Source organism: Sander lucioperca, chromosome 18 (genome assembly GCF_008315115.2).
Source record: "Sander lucioperca isolate FBNREF2018 chromosome 18, SLUC_FBN_1.2, whole genome shotgun sequence".
Taxonomy (NCBI): Eukaryota; Metazoa; Chordata; class Actinopteri; order Perciformes; family Percidae; genus Sander; species Sander lucioperca.
This window is the reverse complement of record NC_050190.1, coordinates 13,419,703-13,436,199: the sequence shown is the minus strand read 5'-3', so window position 1 is coordinate 13,436,199 and position 16,497 is coordinate 13,419,703. Positions and strand designations below refer to the sequence as shown.

General features: G+C 41.0%; 2 protein-coding genes across 3 annotated transcripts; one reads left to right on the top strand and one right to left on the bottom strand.

The window, feature by feature from the left end:
• Positions 1–668: 668 nt before the first annotated feature.
• Positions 669–7,395, top strand: aldh6a1 (aldehyde dehydrogenase 6 family, member A1). Its single transcript, XM_031278724.2, has 12 exons — positions 669–930; positions 1,419–1,460; positions 1,582–1,656; positions 2,274–2,435; positions 2,663–2,741; positions 3,305–3,607; positions 4,050–4,171; positions 4,801–4,990; positions 5,490–5,671; positions 5,789–5,968; positions 6,820–6,918; positions 7,016–7,395. The coding sequence occupies exons 1-12, from the start codon at positions 892–894 to the stop codon at positions 7,118–7,120; spliced, it is 1,578 nt and encodes a 525-aa protein (XP_031134584.1). The 5' UTR covers positions 669–891; the 3' UTR covers positions 7,121–7,395.
• Positions 7,396–7,556: 161 nt separating this feature from the next.
• Positions 7,557–14,158, bottom strand: LOC116035563 (basal body-orientation factor 1). Of its 2 annotated transcripts, none has more exons than XM_031278725.1 (11): positions 13,953–14,158; positions 13,603–13,855; positions 13,424–13,489; positions 11,729–11,872; positions 11,539–11,619; positions 11,301–11,371; positions 10,136–10,280; positions 9,080–9,573; positions 8,792–8,896; positions 7,982–8,050; positions 7,557–7,802 (listed from the first exon to the last, which is right to left on the bottom strand). In XM_031278725.1, exons 1-11 carry the CDS (start codon positions 13,994–13,996, stop codon positions 7,700–7,702), a joined length of 1,575 nt encoding a protein of 524 aa, XP_031134585.1. In that variant the 5' UTR covers positions 13,997–14,158; the 3' UTR covers positions 7,557–7,699. The 2 variants fall into 2 exon arrangements, with proteins under 2 accessions (XP_031134585.1, XP_031134586.1); XM_031278726.1 differs by having other exon boundaries at positions 9,083–9,573.
• Positions 14,159–16,497: the final 2,339 nt, after the last annotated feature.

Genomic DNA, 16,497 nt, shown 5'->3' with positions numbered 1-16,497 from the left:
TATGGAAAACATTAGCCGGCGGATCGGAGGGGGCGTTACCATAAACAAAAAATGGATTTGATAGTGAAGAGATAACGATGCCACAGAGAAACAAATAATACCAGCAATCATCTGCTGCTGCTCTGGCAACATAGTTGTTAATGTACAGCCTGGCGGACAACGAATTAAGCAGATTCACCGAGTTTATTCATCAAATTAAGATTGCATTGTTGTGTCACCCATGTGCTCGGGGTAGGCTTTTGACGGTATCATGGTATTCAGACTCGCCTAATCGGCGCACCGCTATAGCAGGCGTACGCCGGCGTCTTAATGGTGCGGACCCACTGTTCACCTCCGTTTTTTTTTTTTTTTTTTTTCTTTTTTGCAGGATGGTAGGGGAAGACTCATGAATATGCAGTAGGGAACTCATCCCTGATTGGCTAACCCTGACATTCTTACCCTAACCATAACCAATCCCACTCCTCTTGCCTAAACATAACCAATCCCACCAGAGCAAGCAACGAGTACTAGCCATTCAGAGGGAGAGTAGGGCGGGTTCTTCCCCTACCATCCTGCAAAAAAAAATTTCGCTTCCCGCCAGTACTTTCTATTTTCCTTGTAGTCTACCTTGTAACGTCAGTATTTTATCCAGTGACTAGTCGAGTTCCACGGCTAAGGCGGGATTATCTAAAACCTCGACTAGAGATTGGATATATTACACCCACAGTTGGCCAATCGGGCTGCGTTTTTCATGGGAGTGCAAACACGGAGCGAATAGCAAGCCTCAGACATCCTCAGAGCCCGCCCACAGATAATACATCTCTGTGAGGCAGAAAGCAGGATGCCGTCTTCTCCTGGCCACTGTCCTACCTGCTGAGTTGGGCAAATCAAGTACATAGTAACATTTCCATAATGGCGACAACAGCATTAAGATCTGTATTAAAGGCAAAGGTAGGATTTAAAAAGTTTGTGACAGCTTTAAAACTCTTCACAGTTGCAAATGACGCAGGAATTGGCTTGACAGCTGATCATTGTTTACTAAGTGCAATGTGTCATGTGCTGCAGGATTTATAGGTCTTGGTAGTTCACACAATTGATTTATATTCACAGATGGGATTAATTTAATTTATTTCTTCTACTTCAGGATTTCCTATGTGACTGTAGGGTTTTTGCAGCTATACTGGCTGGACTGCATTCATTGTTCCAGTCCACCCCAGTCAGCTTGACTTTGTCCCCTTCAAGCCTTTTCATGACACTTTGTAGTCGCTCATTAATCTTGCAGGCCTCAGGCTGCAACTGGAAACAGCTGGTTTTGTGTATTTAATGTTTTACAAATTATGTAAACTAAACTTACAAGTTTAGTTTTTTAGTTTTTGGATAGATGGATAACAGTTATAGCATTTGATGATTTCTGACTCCCTGCTGTGTTTCTTTCTCAGCTCCCATTCAAAGTTGGCCGCATGTGCTACTCTTCCTCAGTGGTGAGTTTAGAACAGTGTGCATTTAATTGTCAGACTGCCATTACACTTTACAGCAAGTGTCATGCACGGACGATTAAACTTCTGACTAAAGGCAAATGTGACGTAACCTCTCTCCTCACAGCCCACCACCAAGCTGTTCATTGATGGGAAGTTTGTTGAATCCAAAACGTCAGAATGGCTGGATATTCACAATCCAGTAAGTATTTAATCTGGCCTGGATCGAGAAACTGCACTTTACTTGGCAACATCCACGTATGTAGTTGGGTTAGGTTTATCCTGCTATAGCTGGAGGGTTCTGGTTTGGTAGCTCCGACAGGTTTTAAAGTAGCAAAGTCTTGTTACATGTTTCATAATGGTTACTGCGTGTATGTGCCTGTTGATACAAACTGGTTTCAGTGGTTGACCATCAGACATTAACTTGTAGTAAAATTGCAAATGTAGAAATGTGTAATTGGCTTAACTATCTATATGAGCAGGTTCATACACAGTATCTTTGGCCAAATATTTACACATCCAAATTAAAAACAGTGTAAAACACATAAACTAACAAATTGTCAATGATAAATATTACTTAAACCTCAGCTACCACTGGATAACAAGTCAAAACCTAACAATCATAAATGTTTAAGGATTGTGTGGAAATCCTGTTATTTGTATCTGATAAACTCTGACCTGCAGATTTATGAAAGCATGCATATCTCCGTTAAACATCGTCTAGGATTTACCTAACTCAAGTGGCCCCCACTGATTGAAAGAAAGTAATCTTAAGAGTATTAATGTGAATGTACTCATTCTTCTTTCCCTCCTTTACAGGCTACCAACGAGGTGATCGCCTGTGTACCCAAAGCCACCCAGGAGGAGATGTTGGCTGCCGTGGACTCGTGCTCCAGAGCCTTTCACTCCTGGTCTAAGACCTCCATCTTGACTCGGCAGCAGGTCTTTCTGCGCTATCAGCAGCTTATCAAGGACAACATTGTAAGTCAAAGGGTCATGAAAGTATAAGGTGCAACTGAAAAGAAGAGTTTACTGTTTAGCACTGTTCAACTGGAATTCAATGAGTTAAACAACTACATCTTTTTCAAATCAGCTTTTTAAACCTTTCGACATTAGTTCAGAGCCTGCTGTTTATCTTTGATACTAAAACTTCAGATTATATTAAATCTAAAGCAAAGGACTGACATGTGGGTCGTCTTGTGTTTCAGAAAGAACTTGCCAAGGCCATCACAGTGGAACAGGGCAAGACCCTTGCAGATGCAGAGGGGGATGTGTTCAGAGGGTTGCGTAAGTTTATCTTACTTACACAAATGCGCACACACAACTTTACAAAGGGCAACAAATGGGTTAACGTTTGCATGTTATGCAGGCTTTGACTTTGTGGTGGCGGGAATAGTTAATGAGTTATACTTAACCGGAACAAAGGGCGGTTTTCTTCATTAACCCTTTAAATGATTTTCACTAATTATTGCTGTTCTTTTTACCTTTCCACTATATTTTGGAAAGGTATAAACTATTTTTGAGGCTGTACACCCCTATACGTTGAAGGAGAAGCCTAATTGCTCTCTCTTTTTGGAGATACAGTATGAAGAAATTTCACTCTGCAGACATTGGCTTGGCTTCCACACAAAGTCAACACACTCAATAATTGTCTCAGTAAAGTAGATCACACACACACACACACACACACACACACACACACACAGCTTGTCTGTACCCAATCACTTCCAAAAAAAAATAATCATTTAGATTGGCTGATTATAAATATACCAGACATAAACAATTATTTAATTGCTTGACACATCTGCAAAAAAGAAAAAAATAATGTATGTGTTGCAATGTCTTTGCAGAGGTTGTGGAGCACGCCTGCAGCATCACCTCTCTGATGCTCGGTGAAACCCTGCCCTCCATCACCAAGGACATGGACACCTACACCTACCGCCTGCCCATTGGGGTGTGTGCCGGCATCGCACCCTTCAACTTCCCTGCCATGATCCCTTTGTGGATGTTCCCCATGGGCATGGTGTGCGGCAACACCTACCTGCTGAAGCCTTCAGAGCGTGTGCCAGCCTGCGCAATGCTGCTAGCCAGGATGCTGCAGGATGCCGGTGCTCCAGACGGGACGCTCAACATCATCCACGGCCAACACGCTGGTAAGACTCGGCCTCTGTTACCTTTAGCCGGTCATTGTCAAAACATACTGTTTTGTGTCTGAACCTTATCTATAGTGTAGATATAACACAGTATATATGATATATATATATATATATATATATATATATATATATATAAAAATGACCTAATTCACTAAAGCTGTGTCCGAAATTCCATACTAACATGCTATTTAGTAGGCTAAAACAGTATATAAGATTTTTTAGTATGTCTGAAACATTAGTTAGAAAACCAATAGTACGTGGGCTAGTATCTATAACAAATACAATTGTTATATTTTCTTTTGTCTTATTCTTTGTAATGCAGATAATTTGAGACAGTATTTGAAAGCTCAGTGGATATTAATTACTGTGATTAATTAAAAATAATTTATTAAAGGATATCTGAGATAATATCATTTCTATAACTGTCTTTCTGCAACAGCTGTGAATTTCATCTGTGACCATCCGGCTATCAAGGCAATCAGCTTTGTTGGCTCAAATCAAGCTGGGGAGTACATTTACGAGAGGGGCTCTAAACATGGCAAGAGGGTCCAGTCGAACATGGTGAGTATCCAACACAGGTGTAGATGTCCAGAAGGTGGCAGCATTGGCCAACAGATTCTTGTTGTGTTTTTGATCCTCCTCAATGCAAGCAGAACAGATGAGTGAAGGTGCAAAACAGATATTTGAATTTGTTTATTTTGCGCAATAAAATCAAGACAACAGTAACACAAGAAAATTAAATAATAAAAAATAAAGCTTGGTGAGATTAAGAAAACCCCTAGGGGCTTATAGAAGGAATCTCACCTAAGGAAGAGAGGAATAATATAGATAATGAACAATTACAATTACAAGTGTCCTAAACAAAAAACAACACATTGAACACAAATAAGCACTGAATTAAAAAAAAATAAAAGCATAAGGTTGGCTACATAAACATCAAAGACATAAAATAAATTACAATAATATAGATACTGCTGCTGAAGAGCCACAATTATAAATGTTCTATCTATTTATTTAGGCTAGTGTCCATCAATCCTCTGTTATATTGACTAAAATGTGGAACAAATGCTATATAAAATGTGTAGGTTGTTTGTATACAATTTCCTGATTTTATGTTCTCACTTGTGACTAACCAGCTGCTGTAATATGGAGATCAAACAGCAGAAGGTTAACCACTTCTCTTGTACTAGGGAGCCAAGAACCATGGTGTGGTGATGCCTGATGCCAACAAGGAGAACACTCTGAACCAGCTTGTGGGTGCAGCGTTCGGGGCAGCAGGACAGCGCTGCATGGCTCTGTCCGCAGCCATCCTGGTGGGCGAGGCACGGAGCTGGCTGCCGGAGCTGGTGGAGCGCTCCAAGGCTCTGCGCGTGAACGCAGGTACCGCGCCCTGTCAGCCCGCCCTTCACCTTTGTCTCTCCCTAGCCCATTCACCCGAGGGCCTTTGGTTTAGTCATCCAGTGGCCACCCACGCCGCCCTAACCGCACCTCTCGCCTTTTGCCCTGTAGTAACTTCACATTGGAGTCAGCTGGAAGAGAGGGTTCGTTGAGTCAGCCCGGCTGCAAATTTGTGGCCAAATCTGCGGCTCAGACCTAAATAGCGGTTCAGAGCATCAAATCGTTTAAGAAAGGAAGTTGATGTGGAGTAAAATAGAGAATGATTATCCCTGTTTACAGTGATATGGACTCTTATTATTGTAGAATACAGGAAACCCGTAAGTATCCATTTTTGAGGGAGTGCCTCAGGGTGCCCCTCGTCCTGGTTTTTGCGTGTTTGTGGCAAAAGATGCATTTGAAAGGCAGTTCCCGTAATGTGCTCACATCATGCGAGTGCCATAGTATGTAACCTTATAGCTGGTTGTTTTTGGGGCCCTGCTAGGAGACCAGCCTGGTGCAGACGTGGGCCCTCTGATCTCTCCGCAGGCCAAGGAAAGAGTCTGCAGTCTGATCCAGAGTGGTGTGGATGAGGGCGCTACTGTGCTCCTGGATGGCCGAAACGTCAAGGTCAAGGGTTACGAGAAAGGCAACTTCGTGGGTCCCACCATCATCAGCAATGTCACAGTAAGTGGGTTTAATGTCTTTATGTGCACATACTGTATGTATTTGCATCCGAGTACCATTAAGAACCATTCTAAAACTAAACTGCCAGTCAAAATTTTCACTTTTGTGCTTGCCCAGCCTGAGATGAAGTGCTACACTGAAGAGATCTTCGGGCCTGTGTTGGTTGTTCTCGAGGCAGACACTCTGGATGATGCCATCAATTTGGTCAACAGGAACCTCTATGGCAACGGTACAGCTATCTTCACCACAAATGGCGCCACTGCACGCAAATACACTCACGAGGTGGACGTGGGCCAGGTGAGTGGCTGCAGCCTCCAAATGTGTTCCTCTGTTTTGGGAGAAAGGAGACATTCACATCCCTCTGTCATGTCTATACAGCATCTCAAGTAGGGAGCACATCACATTTCTGTTTGAAAACCTTCACACACATTAAAAAAAACTATTATTTTCCATGTCAAGTATAGCCTTGTTTGCCCCTAACCTAATATACACACATTCAGTAACCCCCTTCCCTCCACTTCCCCACCAGTCAAGACTACAAATAGCTACAGCAAATATGTGTCCATTAAAAGATTTTTCCGGGTAGTTTTCGATGAGGAACATCTTAAATTAAACTGAAAAGGGATTCCTAGGGTCCTGTTCAATGTTTTAGCGTAAATATGGCCAGTCTTTACCCTGTTTGTTTGCCTGTGGAGCCTTAGTTATGCCTTGTGTTTGCTGTTCACATGTCGGGGAATGCTGTGCAGGCCATGTGCTCTTCTCCTCTCCAAACCTCGATGCAACAAACATCTACTTTTTTTTCTTCTTTTCCTCCCTGCACATTCGCCAAAAGGCCTTAGTGTGTCCAAACCTATTCCCGCTGTTTCAAACATTCTAACCCATGCCATGTCCATATTGCCTTCATAACAAAATGTTTTATTTAGTTTTTCTTCGCTTTCATAAGAACATGTTGTGCTTTCAAAACTGCAAATATAAGCCACAGGTTTAGCTTTGTTTAGTGAGATCATGTAAGCATGCTTTTTAAACAGCATGGATATACCACATCTCTCATCAGCCGCATCTACCTCATCCTAGCAATTTAGGATCATGGGGAATTGTACAAAGCTTACACTTATGGAAATTAAAGGGAAAATACTTGTTTTCTGCAGGTTGGAGTCAATGTTCCCATCCCTGTTCCACTGCCTATGTTCTCCTTTACTGGATCAAGAGGATCCTTCCGAGGGGACATGAACTTCTACGGAAAACAAGTATGAAATAAACAAATGCATCCTATTGTTACAGGTAAAAGAAATACACAAATGTAGTGGCTTAAGTTTTTAAATGTATTTTATTTTTTCTCTACAGGGCATCCAGTTCTACACACAGATCAAAACTGTAACCTCACAATGGAAAGCTGAAGATGCCACCTTGAAAAGTCCTGCAGTTACCATGCCGACCATGGGACGCTAAATACTCCCAAGTGCTGCTGTTTAGTCCGATAAGCCAGAAGACCTAGAAACCCCTACTACATACAGGACACTTATGTTCAATGTGAATAGTTCATTAATACAAGTTATTAAATATCACTCTCCTTTTAAAGACTTTATATTAGATGTGTATTTATAGATACTTTGTAAATGTGAACCACTGCGTCCAAGATTTTATCAATGCAAAAGATCTGTACAACTGAGGCAATATTATTGCATCAATGTCATTTCCTCAAATACAACACCAGTTTATTGAAACTGTTGTGTACTTGTTGCCATGGACACTGCATTGTATTCCATAGATCCAATGGTTGTTTAGAGATCTCGTATATTATCTGTTGCATGTTTTAATATCAGCACTCAGTTTTGTTTTGAGGGAACAGGTACACACGTATGAACGAGTACTCACAAGCCATATATACGTGCATGGTAGGATATTTATAATGAGCACAAACAAACATCCTGCATTCTACTACACACATGATTGACACTCAGTGGGGAACGTACAAAGCAGAGGCAAACAATCCAGAGTGTGATGTGCAATGTGCCGGCCACACAGAGGTCATGTGGTGTTGTGTATATCCGGCAGGCTGTTTGGGTTCGAGAGCAACGCGGGCTCAGGCGCCTGGGTTATGAAGGTCGCCGGGGAGAGCTCCTCTCTAATTCTGGAAGACAGTCAACATTATGCAACGCTAAAATGTAAATCACACGTAGGCACTCATGTTCTCACAGCCAATGCTTTTTCAGCTAAACATGGAATGTGGCACCAATAAATCTGCACAGGCTTCATAATTGCAAGGATGAGGTAGAACTTGAATTCTCGTACATTCCTTTAGTGTCTTACCCGGCAGCATCGCTGTCAATAAGGCTCTTCTCCGAGGAGGCAGACAAAGCCAGATGTTGGCAGGCTTTCCTATCAGGAAAATGCAGAGCTGCAGTTAAATACAGAACCTCATAGTGAAAAGCCATGTTTTAGCAGACTGGTGGCTAAAACAGGCCTGCAGCCTGTGTTGGTAAGGGGGTTATTCTGGGTCAACACAATGCACATGGACCTGGATACTGCTAACTGAGTCGCCAAAAGTTTTATTATGCTGGTATAGGTGCCAGACCTCTGTTAACATGAATATACACCTCTTGCCTGCCATACCCCCATACATTCAGATCCCATGCACACTCTGTTCTGAAAATCATGTTCCCAGCTGCTGCTCTCTAACCACAAGCGTTCAAAGAACAAAATGAACTGCAAGTGCACGTGAAGAGGGGCCATTGGGCTGAAAGCAAATCGACGTGACCAGATGTTTGTTTCCAAGCACACGACTCTGTGGCTGGGCCTATTTTTACTATTGTGCCCAGACTCATTCTTTTTAAGCAGCTGGATGGAAAAGAAAATTGGTTGAAGCCTAACTGATGTTTTATGGTATCCTCTTCTGCTGAGAAAATGGCTGTTTAAAACATTAAAAAGAGGGAGGAGTCACCAGAAGTTCAGCCTGGCCTGCTACTTGGTGTCACTGCACTTTGTTCTTCAATTGATCCACAAGTTCCAGTCCATTTTCAGGGGATTGTAGAGTATTATTTAGGATGCAGTTTATGAGCCATAAACAAGCACGTATTTTGTTAAGATAAACATGATACAATTATTTGGAGGTTTTATTACCTTTCCCTCTGTCTATTCATTTTAGCAAAGAGAAGCCTGAGCACTTGTTCCTTCTGCTCCCAAGTGAGATCTGAGATTTCAACTTTGCTGTCTGGTTGATGAGTCCTTAAAAACAGGTGGAGGAAATTGAAATTAATGTTATACATATTTAATGTACAGAACTATGAAGAGTTTTATAGTTAGATGACCACTGAATGAGCTGCAGGTGACTTGGTGCTGATAAACACGACGTATTAAAAATATCAAAAAGACTGACAGGTAAATGGACATGACAGGAAGTGCACCTACCACCTTGCAGCCGCCTCCATGTCTGAATAGACAGAGTTGGTACTGTGGGGGCCTCTATGAAAGGTGCGGATGGGTGGGAACTTTAGTTTTCCGGCTGTAGCTTCTCTCACCCTACAGCGATAAGCCTGTAGTGCCTCCTTTTGGTATTGCAACCTGCTGGCCATGATCTCCTGCTTCACCTGAGCCAGCGCCTCATGGAAGAACTGCTCCAGCTCTGTGCGCTGCTCTACAATGGTGCTTGCTAGCCGCTTGACGTGCCCCAATTCGCTCTCCCGCATGGAAAGCACTTTCTGCAGCTTCTCCAACTCTACCTGGCTGGCCTGGATGCTGACCAGGGTCTTCTCCTTCTCCTTCTTCTCCTCTCTCTCAGCCTCCCCAGCTTTTAGCTCCAGGGTCTGCTCCAGGGAAGCGACCTTGGCCCTCAGTTTAGATATCTCCTTTTTTTGGGCCTCCATCTGAGCTGCGTTTTTCTTTACCATCAACTCAAACGTGTTCTGGGTAAGTAGACAGAAGAGCAAAGTAGTAAAATAAATGACGCTGAGCTAACTTTGGAAACATCCTTTCATTTTCATGCCAATATAGAGCTGGAACAGATAATGGTTTGTGTGCTAGCCTGTGCTGCTGAGTGAGTGGCCAAAACTTCAACATGGTGGATTTACTTCCGTCGTTTACTGTCATCATCAGAGGTAAGATTAATGTGCCCAATATTTATTTGCCTTAACGAATCATTGCCAGAAACCTGCGAAGGAGAACCCACTGAATTTGAACCCATACACCAGTGGAAACTCACCACAGCCACTGACCACTGAGAGGCTGGGTAGTATTCAGGAGGTGGAGGGGTAGGAGTGGGACCACAAGCAAAATACACAGGGTCAGCACAAGTAAACAACGCAAGGGAAAAACCACCTGAAATATATTCTGCACAGGTCTGACAGGTCAAGTGTTTCATAACTTAAATGATTGAAAATGACTTTATGGAGATGAATGGTCTCTTTCCAAGGACTGCTGCTGCCTAATAGTAACACTGCTGTTTGCTGTCCTATGGCTCAAACATACCTTGTCCAGTTCCAGGGAGGCATTCTCCTTAGCCATTGAATTTGTCAATATCTGCAGGTCCTCTGCCTCCTTTATGTGATATTTCAGCGCTTCATTGAGACGGACGTTCTCCTTGAACACAGAGCGCGAGGCATCGTCTAACTGCCTAAATAGTTTACAGGACAAACAAAAAAGCCTCTGACAAATTTGTCTCTGATTATGAACACATCCCTATGAATCTTTATTTCATGCCACACATCATTTGTACAAAGATTTTAGATTTATTTTAACCTGCATGTTCCAAGTAGAAAAAAATAAATGCTTTATGAAATATTTTGAGACTTTATCAGTCATGGTGGTAATGTCAGGATATTGGGTTCTGATCTTGTAAAGCATATCACACATTTTTGCGCTCATTTTTCTGGTTCCTACACATAAAATTTACTGGGTTAAGCCGCCTACACGATAGGCAGCAAAACCGCTTTGCGCCGGCCGTTCCATTGATTTCCTATGAGGAGAGCGCTTTTTTTGCCGCTTTGCAGATTTGCTGCTTTGCGCTGCGCTCAAAGTTCAAATTATTTCAACTTTAACCTATTTACCGCTGACCTTTCAAAAGCGCAACCAATGAGATAACAGCATGTCGTTACCTAGCAACGGGGAATAGCTTCCTTGCCACCCTTGATCATGTTTACTTGCGCTGCGCTTTGCTCTCTGCGCTTTGTTCTGCGCCCTACCTAGCGGTGCGCAGAGAGCAAATTGCGTATCACGTGTAGGCGGCTTTAACGTATTCAAATCAATTACTGACACCAACGCCAAACCGGCAGGCCCACACCAGTATCAATGTTGATGTTTTATGACCTGTAAAAATTAACTAAACATAGTGGAGGTGAAATATACATTTCATGGCCTCAACAGTAATAAACTATGTTCTTCCCCACATGGATTACACTCTCCTGGTCCTGGGGCGGCTGAAGATGTGATCATTGGCTTCGGTGATGTACACTATCTGAACATGACCAACCAGTGTGGTCAAGAAAATAATATTAGTTCTAGTTATATATATATTTATATACATAAACACTTGTGTGAGTAAATTATTATTTCTTTGCGTTCTAAGGACATCAAAGTGCAGTTTAAAGAAAAAATATAAAATTAGATTGTAAGGGAAGAGTGGAAACACACTCACACAATGGCTTCATTGTGGGCCCTCTCCACCACCAGCGCTATCGTTCGCTCAGCTTCCCTCTCCAGGCGATCCTGCGGGGAAAAAAAGTTTTACACGTTAAGTTGTAAAACTCACTTAACGTTCCAGCCGGGATAATATCTTGCCTCATCTGTCCATGAACAGAGAGCCAGGTATCCACAACTACCTAACGGTTTGGCTAATATATTGTAGGATCATTTGACTTGACCATATACTGTACCTTTTCTTTGAAGAATTTGTACTGCATTTTGTTTAGGTTTTCCCTGTGCTCCTTGTCAGCAACTTCCATGTTTTCTCTAATCTACAAAATAAAAAGGTCATAGTTATTGGTGGCATTAACAGCCTGACAAAAAGAACAATGGCTTTTCATAGGAAACTATATACACTATACTGTGTTTTTTTTTCCTCACATCACTGAGCTCCTGCTCCATCTGGGCTTTACTCTTCTCAAACTGCTTAATTTTCTTCATCCCATCCTGGATCATGTTAAAGTCAGTGGACTTCTTTCTGAACAGTTCCTTCATCTCATTGATTTGAACTGTGTAATCATAAACCTGTTGAAACCAAGCATGTTAGATACACACAATGAAAAACATTCTACATATTAAATGCATGCCTTAAGTGTAAAAAATGCCTCCGATAATCTACTGTCTATAATAGAGATTCTGCAAAGTTTCATGAGTGCAACTTGTTTAGGTTAAGGAAAAAGATCATACCAAAGTTCACACAGGCCATACTCTTTTGCAAACCAACATAAGCATAGACCAGTCAGGCTAAATACCTCAAGATGCTACTGTGGAAAAGCCAGTCGGAGCAGAAATGTGACAAAATGACCAAAGTCATGAGAGACAAGCAAAACACACACCCACAAACATGTTCATGACGACTAAATGAGAGGTTATCAACCATCTGATTACAACTTTAGGCCTAATCGTTATTCTTCACATAACTCTGTATTCTCTTCATCTACATCAATGCACCAATCTTTATACAAGTTGGTTTGCATCATATGCAATTTCCACTGTGATCTACCAAATGGTCAACTTCCCCCAAAACAATATTCACTAGTTTTGAGTTCAAAGTGATTTGTGTTGCATACATCTGTCTTTTCCTCATGATGTGCAGTAAATACAGTGGGACAATTGCAGTTGCAATTATGGAATAATTATTTGGCTGACTGACTGAATTGGTCAATACTCAGAACATTTTATCATGTCTCTCCTTAGACAAAGGCCAGGGCATTCATGCTTCCTGAGTGCCTTCGATGTAGTAATTTCCATTAGCTAAGTCAGTTTTCAAGATGAACCATTTTATCACCTCACAATGAGAAAAGGGCTGTGAACAGTCACATGTTTAGAGTCAACCACATGACAGTATTCTTTCCCCCTAACTGGACATGACAGTTTCATACATGTCTAAAATAGGGATGTTTCAAGTTGGTCCAGACCATGCCTCTTTTTTCCTCCTCTGAAGCTTATTGGACTCCATTTTACCAGCATGAAGTAAGAGCTGGAAGATGGAAAACAGCTGCTAGCAAAAGAAGCAAAAGTTTTTTTTATGTACCTTTTTTGTCTAGAAAAGCCACTTGAATTCTGTCATGTCAGTTTGATAGCTTGATCTTAACTACTAACAGCAGAGGTCAATGACAATAAAGAGAGTCAAAATAAGTCCCTTTGGTGTATATTTTGCAACTTAAACTGGTATTTTGGAATAAGGATCTTTGTGACATGTGAGATATGGTTAACACATCAAGACCAGCAGTGTGACTGCCTTTTCCCAAGCAAGCACTTTTAATTTTTCTGTGGCCACTGACATAGATTAAAATAGCAACCATGTAACTCGGAATGTGATGGTTTGTTTTTTTGTTTCATGGTCGCTTTGTTGGGTTGTTGTTTTCTTAAATAATGAATGTCAACATAATTACACACAATACAGCTGTTAAGACACAGCGCAGCACATTTTTTTACGCACATAAATCACAGCAAATGCTGTAGCGTAAAACGTTAGCTGATCTATGAACAAGCTAGCTTGAGCATGTTTGATTGTCCAAATGAAAGCTCCAGTTGCATTTATTTTCTTGTGGATGTGTTTTTAAATGAACTCACCAGTTTTTTGTGCTCTTCCTGTGCACTTGCCTCTTGGCTTTTGAGTTTTTTCTGCAGCGTATTGATCTGTTAAAATAAGTTTGTTAACAACGGCTGAGTTAATCATTCATCGCGTTCATTTACTAGCTAACTGTTACACATAGCTAACGTTACACACGTAAATATAGTTTCTTAACGACCTTCTCCTCTTTAGCTGCATCTTGTCTCTTCAGATAGCCAGTTATATCGATTGTGTCCTTCTCCGCGCGGTACAGTTGGTTGGTGAGCTCTTCGTTTGCGCGTGCCAACTTGCGGCAAGCCTCGCGGTACTGCACGAGGGACTGGTCGTTGACTTGTAACCTCAGCTCCCAAAGCGCAGCGTTGGCCTTGGCTTTGTCGATGTCAGACTCTTTGTCCGTTTTTGACTCCTGCTTGCTTTCTTTCTTTCCTTTACTGTAACGAAATACAAAGTGTAGTTCTAGATTTCGTTTGAACGTAAATGCGGTAAAAAACAAACAACAACAACAAAAACAGTAGGCTATGCACTTACCCGGCTTTCGCTCTCTTTACTTTGGCGACTTTCTTCTTCGGCATCGCTGCTACTTTTACTGGATATAATACTACAGAAAATAACCCCGTGCTACCATTATGGGGAAGAAGTTGCACGGTGTTATCATAGGAATGGTTTGGCTACAGGTAACGGTACCAAGCTCCTGTGTAACCCGCTGTGAATGTTTATGTAGTGTTGTTGCCATGAAGACGCTGTAACCGAGGAAACGGTCAGATGTCTCTGCCTACCTTTGGTAAACTAGCTAAATAGTCCAGGCCTACTGTATATTTAATACACACATTCTATTCAAGCTTGTTTGCTTGGTATTGTATGCACATTCTGGTGTTTAGTCACCTTATGACAAAGATGGCAGACAATGCACATCAACTTTATTAAATTAGTAATGGTAATTATTAGCCGTAGGCTGCTATCAGCATGACCTGTGGGCCCTTATGATAGATAGATAGATAGATAGATAGATAGATAGAATGAACACTTCAATAATCCCAAGTGACAAAGCGGTGACATATGGATCATGCATCATACAACAATAAGGCACACAAAGAGGTAGGCCTACATAAAGACATAAATATAACTAAGATCTTAACTACAAACTCAACTAACTTGAAAAACTATACTAGGCATAGGCCTACTAATGATTTTGCCTGGTAAGTGCAAGTCTATACTGTGTATTGTCTTGTATCAACATAGTTGCTTTACTTGCATAGTTGGGTATTGAGTAATTATTCAGTGAGAGTTATACAGGTATGTAAAATACAGCAATGTACAGGTTTGTAATACACAAGGGTGTGACAGAAAATCAACAGTAAGATATGGGATGATAATGATAATTAATAATGGTAATAAAAATAAATAACATTTTACATAAAAATAACACAAGATGTTATTGTATCACCAATGTTTTGACCACACTTGATCTTTTTCAAATCAAGTTTAACATAAAAATATACATCACCTGGTGACACTATAATAGGCCTTAATATAATAATAATAGCAGATATTTTGACCTGTTTTATTAGGAAAAGCAGGTTCCCTAATTATATAAACGTTGGCTCTGTAATATCCCAGTGTCCCAATAAGATGAGTTTATCACAAATAATACGCCAACAATAATACATTAATACAGATTTTTAAATGGTTTAGTTTGTAAAATATCAGAAAACGTTGAAAAATGCTCCTCACAATTAGCCAGGACAAGGTAATGTCCAACCAAGAGTCCCAAACCCAATGATATTACATTTCTTTGTCAATTACAATGATATGGACCATGGACAAACCGCAAATCCTCTAACCGCAAGTGAAGTTTGAGAAATGGAAACATTAAGAATTAACCAATTATTAAGATGGGTGGCAATTAATTTTCGGTCAGTTGACTAATTGATTACCTCAGAACCATTCACTGTGGGAGATTGTACGATACAGATGTCTGTTCTGTTTAACAGCCTCTGGACTAACACATTCTTCGTAACTTCTCTTGTAATTACAGTCTTCTCACCCTGGGCTCTATCAAACAGGATCTGTTTGCACATGATCTCCTCCCACACGATGACATGAAATACATTTGGCTCCTGTCAGCAGTATTGTCCAGGTTGTCCTGAAAAGAACTCGCTGCCATCACCACAGTTTTTTTTTCTGAAGTTATGGGAAAACCACTGAAATCAACGTAAATGCAGTTGGCTTACATCTTCGAAGAAGCTCTCCCAACAAAAACAATGTAAAGTTAGCGCAGGTCATATAATGAAAGCTCAAAAGCACAACATTCTCTCCATTATCTTGTTCAGCTTTCTGCGGGTCCCTGAGAGTACCCAGTGGAGATTATTCATCAAACAAAAAAGTAAATATCACAAAAGTGTTGGGTGTAGCTACTGTAAACTGAATCATATAGGGTCACTAGCTGCTCTGGCATCATCAACAGAGTTTGAAGACTAAATTTAAAGGTAATTACTATGACAGTGAGGAGAGAAAAACTGAAATAACCCTGAGCTTTTCAAAGCTGTCATTATCATTGGAATTGTAATGACAAGGTTTGGGTCTCTTCAATTGACTTCTTGGGGTAGGACACCCACAAACATGGCATTCCTGAGGGTAACATTGCAGCATATTAATGATATATTGCACAGTGTAGATTACAAAGCTGGGGTCTCTTCTCATGCTTTATGGTTTCAGTTAACTTGAAACAAAATACCAAAATGTCCTTTAAAACATTGTTTGTAATGTGCTGTGTCATGCTGTAGAGGGTCACTTTACATACAGATGATACAGTAGCAGTGCACATTTGGATGACAGCCGAACATGATTTGGCAACATATAGATTTTCATTTAGATTTGTTAAGTTTATTGTAGCTTATTTCTAGACTCAGTATTCAAAATTTCTAAAATGTCTGTTGTAAAATGACATTTTACTCAAAGGGGAGTTCCTATTGCATCATAATGGTAATGGTATTATAAAGTAGGTGTGTGTTTAAAACATACTGTGATTCATGCACCAAATGGCCTGAGGTGGATTGCAGCTGTCCAAATTAAT